This window comes from Cheilinus undulatus, linkage group 7 (genome assembly GCF_018320785.1).
Source record: "Cheilinus undulatus linkage group 7, ASM1832078v1, whole genome shotgun sequence".
In the NCBI taxonomy this organism is placed as follows: Eukaryota; Metazoa; Chordata; class Actinopteri; order Labriformes; family Labridae; genus Cheilinus; species Cheilinus undulatus.
In genome coordinates this window covers 50673479-50690917 of record NC_054871.1, presented here as the reverse complement: position 1 = coordinate 50690917, position 17439 = coordinate 50673479, and the positions used below count along the sequence as shown (strand labels likewise).

The 17439-nt window shown below is 39.3% G+C and overlaps 1 protein-coding gene across 1 annotated transcript in view; it reads left to right on the top strand.

Annotated features, from left to right (window-relative positions):
* Positions 1–16642, top strand: part of fam20b (FAM20B glycosaminoglycan xylosylkinase) — a 29917-nt gene extending 13275 nt beyond the window's left edge. The window contains exons 6-8 of the mRNA XM_041790403.1: positions 4832–5023; positions 14742–14801; positions 15745–16642. Coding sequence (XP_041646337.1) covers positions 4832–5023; positions 14742–14801; positions 15745–15979 — 487 coding nt within the window. The 3' untranslated portion in view covers positions 15980–16642. The remainder of the gene's footprint in view (positions 1–4831; positions 5024–14741; positions 14802–15744) is intronic.
* The last annotated feature ends 797 nt before the right edge of the window (positions 16643–17439 follow it).

The window sequence follows — 17439 nt, the reverse complement described above, 5'->3', positions numbered from 1 at the left end:
TAGGCAAAATGCCCTGTCATATTTTTCATCCACACTGGATGCTGTTTGAGGATTAACAGCAGTTGGCAAACGTTATTTTTAGCCGTTAGCATCTGTAGCAAACACGGGGTTAAAAAATGCTTTTCAGTGATTGGTTAAAGTAAGAGAATTACGTCCTATCTGTGACAGTATTTTGGTTAGTTTGGACATAAATCCCTGCTAGTCAAGATCAACCTTACGTCTCTGTGGTGCAACTGAACAATGACACAACTTAAGTTAGAACTTAACTAGTTTCAACGTAGGGTTTATTGTGGACTTTACACCAGAACTTAAGGCAGAACTTATGCATAGCCGGTGCAACAGGAAACTCTGAAACTTTAAATCAGTTCACTGAGGCAGTGAGAAACAGCGGCAGAAGGATAAAAGTCTGTAACTGATCACTTTGGAGTCGAAGAGAATTCAGCTACTCAGGGTTTTTTTGCCTCTAATGTTAAACAACAGACAGTCCAGTTGTTTAATGCTCTCCAAATGTCTTCCAGTAATGGACTGGCAATGTTTCAGGTTAACAGGAGTTTCCTCACAATTTTTCAAATTAAAAGTGAGTTTTGGGAGCAGTTTAGCTCAGTTAGAAGAGCAGGCATCCAGGCATGAGTTTGATTCCCAGTCTTGGTGTTGTTTGGTGCAAGTCTTCACTTTCAATCAATCCATCAAACTTTATTTATATAGCACTTTTCATACAAGAAAATGTAGCACAAAGTGCTTTACACACAGATAAGTTAAAAGAAGATAAAAGAGGGTATGACCCAAATCCACAATGTCTGACCCCCACTTTCTATCACTGAGATAAGATTTAAACCAGTTAAAAACAGTGCCAGAGATGCCAATAAAATCATGGAGTCTGTTTAAAAGAATTTTGTGGTCAACCGTATCAAATGCTGCACTCAGGTCCAATAAAACTAAAACAGATGGTAATCTCTTATCCATGTTGGACCTGAGGTCATTAACAATTTTGACTAGAGCTGTCTCTGTACTGTGATTTTTTCTAAAACCAGATTGATACATTTCATTAATATTTCTAAAATTAATAAAATCATTTAACTGGTTTAAAACAATCTTTTCTAGAATTTTACTTAAAAATGGCAAATTGGATATGGGTCTGTAATTGTCAGGTACTGCTCTATCCAGGTTACTTTTCTTCAGGAGGGGTTTAATAACAGAAGTCTTGAAAGCAGAGGGGAGTACACCTGTCTGAAGAGAATAGTTTAAAATGGTAAGAATATCGTGTATAAAAAAGTCATAAAAGTTTTTTAAAAAGGGATGCTGGGATGGGATCTAAAAGGCAGGTAGTTAACTTGAGTTGTTTAAAAACTTTATCAAGCATCTCAGCATCAACCAGGATAAAACTCTCCAGTGTTTCCTCATTTAAAAGCAAAGAATCTGAAGAGTTAAAATTAGAAGGCTGAGAAAGTAAAAGTTTTGATCTGATAAAATCTGTTTTACTGCTGAAGTGGACTGCAAAGTCATCACATGACAAATCAGGGTTGTAAAATTGGTTAAAAACAGGGTTAATTAAATGTTCTATGGTTGTAAAAAAGTACTTTTTGATTGTTTTGATTATTGTGAATTAATTTTGAAAAATATTCTCTTCTTGCTTGTTTGATGGCTGTGTTGTAGGTTTTCAGATGATCGTGGAAAATGTTGTAGTTAACTTGAATTCTATTGTTTCAAGTTATTTTCAAGTTGTTTCTATTGCTTGTGCTTGTTTTTCCAGGGAGGCTTTGGGTTTGTTGATACTTTTTTGATTTTTATTGGTGCGACAGTGTCAAGTGCTGACTTAAGTTTACTGTTTAAAATTTTCAACAATAAAATCACAGGAGGAAGGTAAAACATCTGGGGGGTTATCAGTTAAAATGTCAATAAAATCTGCAGCCACTTCAGCAGTAAGATAGCGCCTCCTGACAGTACGCACTGGGATTTCCTGCTGCTTAAAATCACTGATATTAAAAAACACACAGAAATGGTCTGACAAGCCCACGTCCACAACAGAGGTCACAGATGCTGACAGGCCATAGGTAATAACTAGATCTAAAATGTGACCTCTGTTGTGGGTTGGCTGTGTTACATGTTGGATAAAATTCATACAGTTAAGAAGATTTAAAAATTCTGTGCTAAGAGTCTGATTGATTGTCTACATGCAGATAAAAATCACCTAAAATAAGAACTCTTTCAAACTTTGAATGGATAAACGAGAGCAGCTCTGAAAATTCTGCAATAAAATATGTGCAACGTTTTGGTGGTCTGTATACAGTTAGACAAAGTATGGGAGGACTGCTTAAAACAAAGGAATGGAATTCAAAAGATAAATATTCATCAAATAAGATGTTTTTAAAACCATGCTGTGCTAAAAGAAGTGTGGCTGTCCCCCCTCCTCTTTTACCCTGTCTAAAAGAATATGAAAGTTCATAATTTGGTGGAGAGGCCTCGATCAGTGTTGCAGGTCCATCAGCACTAAGCCATGTTTCAGTTAAAAACATAAAATCAATTTCATTATCTAAGATAAGGTCGTTAATAAGAAAAGACTTGTTTAAAAGAGATCTAACATTTAAAAGTGCCATTTTCAGTGTGATCTGTGAGGTTTTGGGGGGATCAGCAGGGGGGTTGTGTAAGATTATAGGTTTAAGATTATGTAGAGTGGTGCCTGAGGCTGATTTTGAATGATAAATGGTGTGCTTTCTGGTAGTAATGAAGACAGGAATAGGTGATTGGTTTGGAAAATCAGATGCATTTGTAGTTGATGGGGAAGGTCGAATACGGTGGGCGGGACGTGTAATAGAATTGTGCTTGGACTGTCATGCTGAGAAAGCCCTGCAGGAGCGCAGGGTAAGTTCAACGTTTAATGATAAAAGACAGGAACCAGTGTAATAAGGGTGGAGTCGATCATGCTTGAAGAGATCAGTTCTTGTGTAAAAGGAAATGAAATTGTCTACATAGGGAATGCCTCTGTTACAGCAGTAGTCCTTCAGCCAGATGTGAAGTTGCCTTAAACGGAAGAATTTAACATCGCCAAAGCAAGGGGAGGGAAACGGTCCAGAAATTACGCACTGCTTCCCTGCATTGAGAACGCTGTCAATTAGCCAGACAAAGTCATTTTTTAGCTTCTCTGACTGCTGAAGGTGCAGATCATTTGATCCCACATGCGCCACTACAGTGGAGACAGAGGAGTGGTGACGTAGGAGCAGAGGGAGGGCATTTTTAATATCGTCAACAAGTGCACCTGGGTGGCAAGAGGTACTGCACCTGTTAATCTGCATGTGGCGGACCATGGATGATCCAACAACGAGGACCGAGGGACAGGCAGCAGGCTCATGAGATGACCCAGGACAGACACCACCAGAGGAGCGAGGCAGAGGACTCACTCGTGGACCCGCCGCTGGGGCCGGTTGTTGTCTGTCCACACGGGGAGAGTGCGCTAAGCCTCCGTTGTGCTTATCCTGCCCAACGAGTTCGGGGCAGCCTTGAGGTGAGGGAGATCTCCGTGAAACGCCCGAAATCAAAGAGGGCTCCAAACCCTTGCAGACACGCTTCTGCGTGGGACCGGTCGGCTGTAGATCCGGAAAGCACCCTTTACCAGCAGCCTCAGAGTTGTAACCTCCTGAGCTCCTCCGCAAGACGGCCTCCTTTAGTAGCTTGCGGCGGGCGGAGGAGGGCTTTACTGCTTGCTGCTCAGGGGCAAGCTCGCCCAGAGGAGGAAAATCCTTTTTGCTCAGGACATCGAACCTGTTGGACAGCGAGATGGCTGGAGGTGATGATGGAAGAGAAGGAGGCATAGCATGGTGTTTGTCCCTGCAGGCAACGGACCAGAGCTCCGGCTGACATGGGGTGGAGCTCACCGGAGCTTCCACTTCTCCACCAGGATACACCTGCGCCTTTGCAGGCACAGGGGAGGGGGAAGATCCCGCTGTTGACTTGGGCTTTGCTCCCAGGAGGAGCCACGGGTCCTTTGGCAGGGCTGAGGCAGCCTTAGGCTCCGGAACACCTGTGATTGTGGAGCCGAACCATGGAACGATGAGATCCGAGACCGTCCCTGGGGCTGCTGTAGCGGGGCTGTGGGAGAGGAAGGTGGAGTTAGGAAATCTGTGGCTGGAAGCGCTCATGCCGGCGAGGTGCTTGGCTTGGGTCGTGGCAACGGTTGAGAACTCCACAATGAGGTTGTTCTTTTCCATGACCTCTGCTCTCAGCGACGCAATGTTTTTCTTCAGCTTCGAGATGGTAAGTGCACAAGACACACACTCAGGCTTGTTCTCAGCCATGGCAGCTCCGTATTTAGACAGTAGAGGCAGAAAGAGAAAAACGATTAAGAACACTTAAAATGGTGTTGTTGTAGTCTGGAGCGACCACAAACACCAGCCCACCACAGGCCACTATACTTCCGTATCAAAATTGGTCCTTAGCTCCTTATTGCGGCATCGGATTACCAAAGCTTTGGCTCCCAGTTAAAAAACGTATCGAAAACACTGTGCGCTCACAGATAAAACTTTAGTTTGTGACTTAAAAACAGGTTAAAAATGACAATCTGCTGTCACCGTGCTGTGTCGGACCTAGACATGCCACGCATGAGCAGTCAAGATATATAGATATCTCCCTAAATTTCCTGTTTCTCCTCAGCTGCCCCCTCAAAAGAAAGGCAAAAGCCCAAAACAATGATCCAAATGATAATAATAATTAAAGGTTAGCCAGTATTGGGTGTCTGTTTTACCTGTGTTGTTTTTCTGTCCCAGTGTTATTGAGACACTTCTGCCTTACTCTACTCTTATTTATAAATCTGGTGTCTCTGTGTGTGTTTGTTGTCCAGGTGGGAGTATGACGAGAGTTACTGCGAGGCGGTGAAAAAGATGCCTCCGTATGACGCCGGCCCGCGGTTGCTTGACGTCATTGACACGGCCATCTTTGATTACCTCATCGGAAACGCCGACCGACATCACTACGAGAGTTTCCAGGACGACGGCGGAGCAAGCATGCTCATCCTGCTCGACAACGCTAAGAGGTAAGCGACAACCAGTGTTGTAGTACTCGAGTCCAGGACTCAGACTTGAGTCCGACTCGAGTCCTGATTTGGAAGACTTGTGACTCGACTTGGACTCTAGCGATGATGACTCGGACTTCAACTCAAACTCGAGCTTAAACTGCGTCAGGACTCGAGGATGAAGAGCGGAACTCAAACCTTTTTGCTGAAGACTATTTTATTCTGTATTATTTGTAGGTTTTGTGTGAGAAAACCCCGCATAATTGATCAGCATTCACGCAGCGCCCATTGTGCGTTCACCTGCATGTGCGTTCACGTGTGTCTAACCTGCTGCCTTTGAAAACAAGCAGACAGAGAGAGAGAGGAGGAGTGGGCGAGCCTGGGTGAAAAAGAGAGGAGCTGATTGGCTGATAGGTAGCTTAAACCTGTGGCTCTTCTCTGTATTCCCTCGGTAATCTTTACAAAAAATGAACTTTTTTTTTTTTTTTTCTGAGTGATGCACGACAGAACCTGACAGGTGAGGGACAACACATTTGCAACAACATTATGTTCAAACAGTACAGCTAGTGGAAACCAGACAAAACAGAGACACGCAGAAAATCATAACTTAATGACATTTTAAATTTGAGGGTGTTGAGGGGCTATGTTTTTGTGTGTGTGTAAATGTGTGAGTTAATATATATGGGTAGATGTGTGTGCGCATTTATTTGTTTTGGTGGAATATTAGGAATGGTGAGGGTATTGGCTGGGGTGGGCAAAAAAATCGATACAGCATAGTAACGCAATATTTCGTCTGGTGATTTATCTTCTCGTCCACAAGTATCGATTTTTTCTAATTAATTGCTAATATGAACTAAAGTGTATGATAATGGAAAAATAAAATTAACTGTTTGTCCAGTGAGGTCAGCAGAGGTGACGGTCATAGATCAGGCGAAAGTAGTACAGCAAACATGGCAGCACCAGGGGAAGGACATTAGGAATGCAAGCAGGGCACAAATGAGATTGACATGACATATGAGGTGAGCAAGAAGTGCTATATAAACATAAAATACTGCAGAAATACGACAAACATGAGGGCAAGACTAATGCTGAATCAGCTTAACTGTTGAAAAAATGGTATAGATTGCAATTTATCGCAATATATGTTACTCACTGTATTGCAAAATGTTTAAAATTGCAATAAAATAAAATCATGACCCAGGTATCGTGATAACATCGTATCGTTGGGCCACTAGTGATTCCCAACCCTAGTATTGGCTGTCAGTTGAAGTTGGGAGTAAGTTGGGTAAATGCATTAAGACAAGAAGAGAGACAAAAAATGCAGTATATATGAATGTGGGATGTATATAGGTACAGGAATAGTTTAAGAAAATGTCCATACTAAATGACAAAAGGAGAGTGAAAGAAAAAAGGAAAATGGAACAAAACCAAGGGGCAGAAATGGGGAAATTATCTTGCAATAGTAATGATGAATATGAAAATGCCTTCCATTAGGTTTCTGTTTCTTGATTATGTGCCATCTAGTTGAGCAACACCCAGACCCAAAGGGAGGGAGTTTGCTCACATTAGACACTTCATCTCTTCATTGATCACTGTTAAGGGATGGTCAAAGGAGGAAAGGGGGGGCAGGGTACTGGGAGAAACTAGAATGGACTGGGAATAACTGTCAAACCAACTGTAATGCAGGCTGATGAGAGTTTATGTGGAGGGGAGAAGAAACAACCAATTAATCAACCGAATAATAATAATAATAATCAAAGATAGAATAAAAAATTTAAAATGATGAAAAGAAATATATATATATATATATATATATATATTAGTGCTGTCAAATGATTGAAATTTTTAATCAGATTAATCACAGGGTTGCTGGGGATTAATTTCAATTATTCAGGATTAAATATTGTTCTTTTTTAATCTATATTAATTGCGTTTCATTTTGCATAAGCAAGTAGACTCCAGGAAAAAGGGAATATATATGCCAGGGCTATTCAGTTACAAATTCAATCGGGCCAAATTTTTAAATCAAGAAATGTAGCCAGGCCAGACATGTTTGCAAGTAAATTACTATAATTTGACATATTAATCAAGAAATATTAATGTGCTTTACTATTTTTTCAGTTTTCTTTTGTAAATCAGTAAATTTGAAATTCATGGATAACAATAATAATTATATTTTAGCAGTAAAAATATCATTTGGGTTAAAGAGCTTCTACATATTAGTGTGTATTAACCATTGCAGAAACATCAAAAATGATTTTGGTAATTACCAATGCTGTTAGTTTAGGGCAGCTGTGGCATAAACCTTACTTTGGTTAGGGTGGACTAATAAATTTCTTAAGCAGTGTGTATGTGTGTGTGTATATATATATATATATGTATATGTAACATTGTAACATTTACAGAAAAGTGTATTATAAAACTTAATAGAGAGGGGAAGAAAGTAAGTCATAACACTGGTATGGCTATATGTTGCTGTATTTTATGTCGACATATTAAAAATGGTAGTAATAATAATAGTAATATATTCGATCAATGTAATAATAATCAAGAATACCTATTAAGATGTAGTAGTTTTATATCAATTATGGTTTTAATGGGGTTCAATAATAATCATAATAATAATAATAATGATGATAACTCTGGTTTGAAATAGTGTAATTCATAGAATATATTACTATTATCATTTCCTGCCATCTCAACACCCTCAAGAAGTAATCTTCATCAGATACTATTAAAATAATATAATAATGATATGAATGATATAATAATGCAATGTAAGTGCAATATACATAACATAGTAGTTATATAAATGATGTAATCAGAATGTAACAATTATGTAATAATAAATGGTATGACAATGATAATTGTTATATAATCTTGATAATACAATAATATATTAATGAGATGATGATGAAAAATATAATAATAATAAGAATACGAACGATATGATAATTGATATTATAAACAATAATAAAAGGACAAAACAGTAGTGATCATCCCTAAAGACGGTAGTGAGGAAAAATAAATAAGTAAATAAATAAATGATAAAAATAAATTTAACAAATAAAATCAAAATCAAGTTTTTTTTTTGTTTTGTTTTTTTTACAAACAGTGCATAAATTAATACAGAGATAAATTAGCAATAAAAAATAGCAGAAGTTGGAGTGGTATTGTTAGAACAATTTATGGCTGACATGGAGTGCAGTGGTCAGTATTGATAAAGTAATTCTAATTGATTCTAATCGTAAGAAAACTAATATAAATGCAATAATAACAATAACCATGATACCATAATAATACTGCAATACTACTACTACTAAAATTACAATGATAATAATGGCAAAAACTTGAACTTAAGTACAAGCCAGATATAATTGATGATATTGCGGTTTGATAGTGTCTCTAATGTGTGGGGAATTGGTTTCCAGGCAATTTCAACTATAGCACTGTTGATGATAATAACAATAGTAACAATAATTATTATAAATATAGCCGCAAGCGGCGAGTGGCAGGTTCTAACCTTTTCCGCCCTTTCCAATGGCCAAGACCAGCCCTATATTCAATTAGCCCGTGGGCTCCATGCCGCCCAGAAGCAATACCCGTGTGGTCCAGCACATGGTTTAGCCAAGAAGAAGCCAAGAAAAACACATTTCTTGAGAATGATCTGGAAATTCCTACAGTACTTCAGAAAGTGAATGCAGCCACAATATCGGTCCATGTTGTCAGCATGTTTGAATCAACATATACATGTGAGCCAAGCTTCTCACACATGAACACAATAAAAAATGGCTGTCGTTGCTCCCTCTTTGACAGCAGTCCTCACCAGTGCCTTTGCAGTGACATCTTATGAGCCAAATGTCAGAAAAATGTCACTTCTCCCATTAGGTACTCCTAACTGTGACATACATGTCAACATAAAGTGAGATGTGTATCAAAGAAATTCCTAATCATCACATGTGGTGATTTAACCCTATAGAACCCAGCATAGCACCGGCGCTAAGATAAGCACATCCATTTTTGATTGTGGATTCATTTCACCTCTACTTTTTTACAAAAACACTCAGACACACAACCCACACACACCAGACATCCATCACACACACATAGTTATGCATTGGCAAAACTCTGGTCTTGCCAAACAGTTTTAGAGCTGGCGCTAAGCTTTGGAACTAATTACAGTGTTGGATGAAGAGTCCAACTACTCATATCCTCCTGACTACCAGTGATTCAAATTTGTCCTCTGTGGAGGATATTTCTAAAACTGAATATCTCCCACCCACTGCATACTACTGAATTAACTCCTTTTGACATCTACAGAGGACATTTAGGGCTTTTCAATGATATCAGATGTAAAGGGGTGGGGCTTTGGTACCTTTTTCTTTCTCATCAAGGAAAATAGTGTCCATTAGTGTAAGCACATTTTATGGGAAGAGAAAAAGTAAGTGCATGATATGTTTTATTGAGCAAATTTTGGCTTGAAAAGTTAGCATATTTTAAAAATTGTCTCTTAACAACATATTAAAACATTGTCTGAATTATTTTGACTGTATTCTAGCATAGTATTCAAGTGTTTAAAAAATGTCCTCCGTAGTGGACATTTGTAGTTATTTCCTCCATTTTGTTCTGTTTTTTCAAATGACAAGAAAGGGAGTCATTCTCAGAAGCAGAATTAATTTTACTGCAACTGTTGATGAAAACTCAGATACTGTGTTGTCTGATGAAAAAGATCAAGATGCAGTGATTGAGCCAGGTGGACAGAACACCTGGATCAAGGTGTCGCAGATCTGGCTGCAAGAGCAAAGCATACTGTATGTGATGTGCATCCTTTGTGTTTCCAAGAAGGGCCTCATCACAGACTCAGAGGGGGTCATTGCAGGCTCAGAGGGCAACATCATAGGTTCAGAGGGGGTCATTGCAGGCTCAGAAGGTCAAATCACAGGCTCAGAGGGCAACATCACAGGCTCAGAGGGGGTCATTGCAGGCTCAGAAGGTCAAATCACAGGCTCAGAGGGCAACATCACAGGCTCAGAGGGGGTCATTGCAGGCTCAGAAGGTCAAATCACAGGCTCAGAGGGCAACATCACAGGCTCAGAGGGGGTCATTGCAGGCTCAGAAGGTCAAATCACAGGCTCAGAGGGCAACATCACAGGCTCAGGAAATTGCTTTTTGAAGTGTCATACCAAATGAGCACAACAAAGCAAAACAAAACAAAAGTGATGATGGACAGTTATGTGGATGTTAAACTCATTCTTATGTTGACTTTTTGGTATTTTCTTTTGGAATTACTGATTGCCATCAAGCGTCGGTTTCACATGTATGGCGTTCCGATGTCCACTGTAATGAACACATGATATCTTAAAAATAAAAACTATTTTTTTTCCAAAAAAATGTTTTCAGTATTCCAAGTACCTTACAAAGATTGGGGGATTTACAAAACATGTGAATGGACAATATTTTTTTTCCTGGTAGTCAGGAGGATATGGCTCGTTTTTTTTTTTTTAAACGTTACAAAATTGACTATATCTCAAAAAGCAAGTTATGTAGGGACTCCAAATAAATTTCCTGTGGTTCTAAAGGATATTGTGCAACTTTTTTATATTTATGAATTTGAGGGATACAGCTGTGCAATTTCTGTATTTTGAAATATATGTGAAAAAAACAAAAACTTTTTTCATTTTTTTTAGGTTTATTGCACTTTTAAGCAATTTATTGTAGTAGTTAAGACTTAAGTCAATACATATTATTAAAACTTGGGATATAAGGGTTTTATTGATGTTAAGCAAACAAAAATACTCCCAAAAATGCCACTACAGTATGTAAAAATCTAAGAATATGTCCTGGTGGACTCGCATAATGGTGGGTTTTAAAGGGTTAATTCATCCTGTGTATATATGGTTGGGTTTTATGGAAGAGGGGAGTTAACCATGTAACAAGATATTTTCAAAATAAATATTAGCCCACTTTTACACAAAATATACCACATTATGGCATGGCGACTCAAATGACACTCAATACTAGGATTGACCCGGCTACGTTTTTCGACCGATCATGCTCATTTATACTAGAAATGACCATCTCGGTCCCCCGATGCCATATACCAACATTGGTGTGGATAACATTAATATTTCAAAAGTTCTATTCATTTGACTGTTTTTAGCATTATGCATATTAGCCAAAAATCCATAATAACGGCGTTGGTGGTGCAAGAGGCTTTTTTGTAGAGGTCTATCAGGTGAAGCTGTGAGAGAAATTTCAAGTCAACAGCACTTGCTATGTGTGGGGGTGGGGCTTTTGAAGTTTTGCACCCTATATTATAGCGCCCCCTTTAGACCAATTGGGATCAAATTTTAGGAGCGCAATTTGGACATCATTAATACTTGACGTACAAAGGTTCGTGTCTCTAGGTCATTCCAGCTCACCACAAACGAAGAAAAGGTACTTAATAATGAATAGGCCACGCCCACTTTCACCGATCAACATGCTGCTCAAGACATTAGCTAATACTTGTCCCTAGAACATACACACCAAATTTGGTGAAATTTCAACCAATGGTATTTGAGATATACAAATGTGGTGTTTATAGCGCCCCCTATGGGTTGAGCTCAAAATGCTTTCACAGGCAGCTTCCCAGTCCTGTTGTGAACCTACCAACAAAATTTGGTGATGATCGGGCAAAAGGTGTGGGAGTTATTACCAATCATTTGTTGGCTCCACCCAGTAGCAAAGATATTTTGGTGTCTAGCGGCCATGTTTTTCAACCGATCAGGCTCATTTATGATAGAAATTTGACATTTTGTCCCCTGAGGCCATGTACCAAATTTGGGGGTGATAGAGTAAATATTTCCCAACATCTATTCATTTGACTGTTTTTTTCAAATCATGCTAATTAGCAAAAAATCAAATTAGGCGGACTTTAGGGGTCCAATTGACTTTTTTTGTAGAGCACATTGAGCTGCACCTGTGGACCAATTTTCAAGTCAATCAGACTCATGGTGTGAGGGTGTGGCCTTCCCAAAAAAAAGATTTTAGGCCTTAATTACAGCGCCACCATGTGGCTGACTGGGCTCATGATTTATGGAAAGTTGCTGCACATCATTTCCAATGTTTTGGCCAAGTTTCAGCTTTCTAGCTCATTCCAGCTCACGGGAATTTTAGATCTAGCGGCAGGAGACAAATAATAATAATAAACCGGCACAAAAACAATAGGGTTCTACCCCTTCGGGGTTAGAACCCTAATAAAAATGTATTTAATTGAGGGTGAGAAGTGAGATCATGTTTGTAGAAAGTTGAAGGGAAGGGTTCTGCTGAGTGTTGCGTGGTGGTGGCTGAGTTTTCCAGTCAGATGTGTTCTATGAGTAGATTTTTCCAGTGGGTGATGTTTGTATATTTTTCTTGAATTTCCAGTTGATGAGTATGGTGTTCTTTGCAATAGTCAAGGCTGTTATTAGTTTGTTGTTGTTACAGCCAGCCTACCTTTGAATCTCTGAAAATCTCCATCAGCTGCTCAGACTCATCATATTAGCTGCTGTTGCTGCTGCACAGTAATCCTCCTCAGTCTGGGACAGAAGCTCTTAAACCTTGCAGTGAGTCCCGTTAGTTAAAAATATCAATCAAACGCTGACATCTGTGTTAACTTTGGCGAAATCACGCTGATTAGTGAGCTAAACAAGGTGACGGTAAAATTATGATGTGTTTAATGACAACTCATACTTTTGAGTATTGAAGGGGGGACAAAGTTGAGAACTTTTTATGATGTGTTCAGATGTCCCATGGAGAAAAGTGGAATTTTAGTTTTTATTGAGAAATCTGAATTAATCCAGTTATTTTGAAGAAGGAATATTTAGTATAAGATAGATGTAAAGCAGGAGTTCAGTTAAAACATGTTGTCTCATTTTCCACCCTAAATACACAAATAATCCTGTCAATATAACTAATATTATCCATGAAGAGTGTAACAGCTCCTCTAGCCCCTTAGAATAAAAAGTGGAAGAAATTCATACATTAACGAAACACATCAACGTAACCCACCTGGAAAGCTGGAATGGCTTCAAAATAATTAATTCAATTCAATTTGGCTCTAGGTTTTAGGAGACTCGTCTAGGACTCGAACACGGGTAATGGGGACTCGACTTGGACTCGACTCAGATTTTTCTTTGGTGACTTGGACTCAACTCAGACTTGAACACTAGGGACTCAGACTCTTGGTTTGGTGACTCAACTACAACACTTGCACTTACACACCTCAGTAGTGTTTGTAATTCAGGACGAGGGCTCTGATCAGTGCTGAGCAGATCCTCGTACCTTCATCCGCCTCAGGGTTTGGTGCATGGCTGCGTTGTGGCAAAGCCGGCATGTCGTCAGTATTTTTTCCATTGTTTGACCATGAAACCAAGTGTTAAAAAAAATCCTCTTATCAGTTATTCTTCCTCTCACTTTCCTCTGATCTTCAAAGTTTCACTTTTATCAGTGACTCTCTCTCAGTGTCCTCACTCTCGCTGGCTTTCGTCAAACCTTTGTGACTCAGTTTTAACTGGGGGATGGAAAACCAAAGAACAACTCACTGCCACACTGTCCTGGCAACCACACGGCCACAGCAAACAACAGCAACAGCCTGAATATTCCCAGATAGAAGTGTCCTGTTTATGAACACTCTGTTTTGAGGGAACACTGAGGGAGAAAGAGGACTCCATCATGTCTGCAGCTGTGTCATAGGTGAAGTTATCCTCAGATTTCACACGGCTCTAACCTCTCAAGATGGGCTGTGAAAAGTTCTCCCAAACTTTGTAGTAGGTCCCATTGGTTAAAAAAGTAATTCAGTGCTGAAGTCCATGCTGAAATTGGCAGGATAGATGCTAATTAGCATACTTGACGAGCTAACTTATGGTTGTATGATGATGTGTTCAAGTTGGCTGGGAAATTTTAGGGTTTAAAGAATGGGTATAAATATGTCAATATTTCAATGAAAATAACCTAGTAATTCAAAAATATATTTATTTCTTAATATTTTTATTCATTGAAGACCTTTTGGATGGAGGTTGCTGCATTATTAATAATTTAGACGTAATTTATTCAGCCTCTTTATTTTAACATAATTTAATACGCTTAAAAAAAAAAAAACTGTGAATCATTCGCTTTAATTACCGTATCGAAAGCGTCCATAACCTTGACTTCAAAGCCAAGGTATGTACCGAACCAAAATTTTTCCGTACCCTTACACCCCTAGTTTTAACAGATCAACAAGGTGCCGGGGCAGTCCTCCTAGGAGGAGAGATCAAGATTTTCTTTCACTTTTCTTACCTGGCTGAGACAGTAGAGCATAAATGTTCATATCTGAAAATGAAATGTGGAGCTCTTAGTCATGTTTACCCTTTTCAACTCAAAGCACCACACTTCCTTTTCTTCAACTTCAACATAAAAGCAAGATATGAACAGATATCAGACTGTTGAAAGGGAAACAAATTTACAGACTAGTGGATATTTGATGGTTGTAGTGTGGGCAGTGAGCGTCTGGTGCTGCAAGATGTAAAGTCAAATCTGGTTAACATGAGCTGTTATGACTAGGGATGCACTGATGTATGATTTTAACATCAGCATCAGCTGATCTCGGCCCATGAACTGAGTCAGTCTCAGATGTTTATTTGTTGTTCTGCATCAGTTTAATGCTGCCATCAGGCACACTTAAGTCCTGATTAAGAAGGTTTTATTAAATCTGACTTCTTGTTTGTTTTTATTTCAGTTTTGGAAACCCAGCGCTGGACGAGCGCAGCATCCTCGCCCCCCTCTACCAGTGCTGCATGTAAGTCCCCTCTGATTAAACCCACTCAGAATCTCAGTGTGTAACTCGGTCATGATGATGAAGTCAGCCCACACTGACAATGTTTGATGAATTGATTAGTGAATAAAATGAAGCTAAAGTGATAAATCTTGACTTTTAGGTTGATTATTTAAATGAGGGCTACACTAAGACAACATAGTGGTGAAAAACCGTGACTTGGAGCAAGGAGACGGCTTTAAAGAGTTAATTCTGTCAAATACAGTGATAAACACTGTTACCCCCAAATTCCACATACTCCACCTGCATTCCTGACATCAGAAAGTTTTTCTTGAGCTCAGTGCAGCGCAGCCCCAAACAGCTGGAGACTCGAGGTCACAGGAGAACTACGAAACAAGACAACAACTAAACAGCAGAATATTTGCTGTTGATTTACTGTTCATTTTGATCATTTTCAATGTTTATTTTTGCTTCCACTGTAGGTCACATGTGACAACCCCCAGTTCACTTCTTTCTCACTGGACATGTAGTGTTAAATGTGTTAAGCTGCTAAAGACCTGAGCACAATTCCTGATGTGGGCCTTCACAGTAAAAGCATTATAAAAATAACTACAGACTTTTATTGTGAAGAACTTCACTGAAGTTAATTTATATTTGACTTTGATTACAGTGCAGCCAAAATGGCAAATTAGCATGAGATTTTATCAATTTAAAAATGTTTAATGTGTTCATTCCTGACCTTAGTGCATCATATGAATCCAACAGGTCTCTTAGTATTTAATAAAGCAGTGTGCATGTTTATCTTTAGAAAAACAGACACTGATGAGCTCTACTGCTTTAACTGATGACAGTAGATAAAGACTGGCAGCAGCTTCTGCTGGTTAATAAAGAACAATGTCATAGATTTTATTAATTTAGTACCAAAAATGACTTAAAAAATAACCTTTCTCTGCTCTGTGTGTGTCAGGGTACGAGTGTCCACCTGGAACAGGTTGAACCTGCTGAGGGGCGGTGCTCTGAGCTCAGCGATGCGTCAGGCTCTGGGGTTCGAAGCCATCCAGCCGGTCCTGTCCGAGCCTCATCTTGCCGCTCTGGACCGCCGTCTGTCTGGTATCATAGCAACAGTGAAGCAGTGTATGGAGAGCCAGGGCCCTGACAACACGCTGATTGAGGACCGCATTTACAACCTCCCCCACCCCTAAAGAGACATGGGACGGGGGAGAATGAGGGGAGGAACAGATGGATTCACCTGGTTATAAATGACACTACACTTGATCTTAGCCACAAGGCTGAGAAGGGATTGAACGCCAATGTCAGGCTGCTCCATGGACTCTCTCTGATGTTGGACGGCTTCATGGATTCTGTTTCCTGATGTTGGATGGCGCTGTGGATTCTGTCTCCATAGTTGGACTTCTCTGTGGATTCTTTAAGACGGGACCGAGGATTCTTTGTCCAATGTCGTACCGCTCCGTGGAGCCTGTATCTGAGGACTGCTGTACATAGAGGACAGAATCTGGCCCCACCCCCTGCGGCGTCAAACTGTTTACGAACATAAAAACTGAAGAGTTCGACTTTGATGAATGAAATAAATTAAATCCAGATTAAATTAAAACATTTTTTTCCTCCTGAACTCAAAGTGAACTCTGATTGGAGCAAAGACGAGCTCCGTGGCTGTACAGATTAATCTCCATGGTGACTAAAATAAACATCTGTGGGTTATAAAGAGTAAAACATGAGAGAGAGAGTGAGTGTGTGTGTGGGTGTGTGAGTGGGTGAGTGTGCCATATTGTGCCATATATAAGAAGCTACTGATGTGACAGACTTGAAGGGGGGGTTCATGTTCATCATTAAACTCTAATGTATTTAATGGAGCTGATCTCTGGCCTCATTTAATTCCAGACAGCCTGTGTGAATCATTCTTAACTCGTTCTCTCCTGTGTTCCTAAGTTAATGAATGCCAGGTGCTTTAAGCTGGAAGCAGGTGCACAGTTCTCCTAACTGGCACAGAGAAACACCCCTTTCATTTGCATTTAAGCCTTTAAAACCTACAGGATCGCCGGGGCTCCCAGTAGCGCATCTATCTTTAACCTCAGAACTGCAACCAGATGAGATCGAGCAATAACTCTTTTTGCATATAAAACCAGACGAGTAACACTAACATCACAAAGTCAACATGTTCCAGAGTACAGTTTCCTTCTAGAAAAATCCTTCCTTCTTTTGCAGAAATGTAGTATAAAGGGCACACATCAAAAACAAAATAATAATTCTAACATAATATAATTATAATTGTGTTGTTTTCTTGCATGTCATGAGTCAATTCTTATTGTTTCAACATGCTCTAATGCAAACACATGTATGCTTAAAAGTATCTGGCACACCTAGAGATTTGATTTTTACTACTCTAAGTATTTTATTTTTGTTTTTGCCAGTTTATAAAGATGAGTTTATTTCAAAAACGAACTTATGACCATACTCAAAATACTTTTTTGTGGTTTGAAATGATCTTGTGCAACTTTTTTACAATCACAATTTTGAGGAATATAGTGATGACATCTCTGTATTCAGGAAAATGTGAAAAAAATGCTTCATTTTTATTGTGGTTTTTGCACTTTTAAGCAGTTTAATTTGTTGCTAAGGACTTATCAAATACATATACTATATT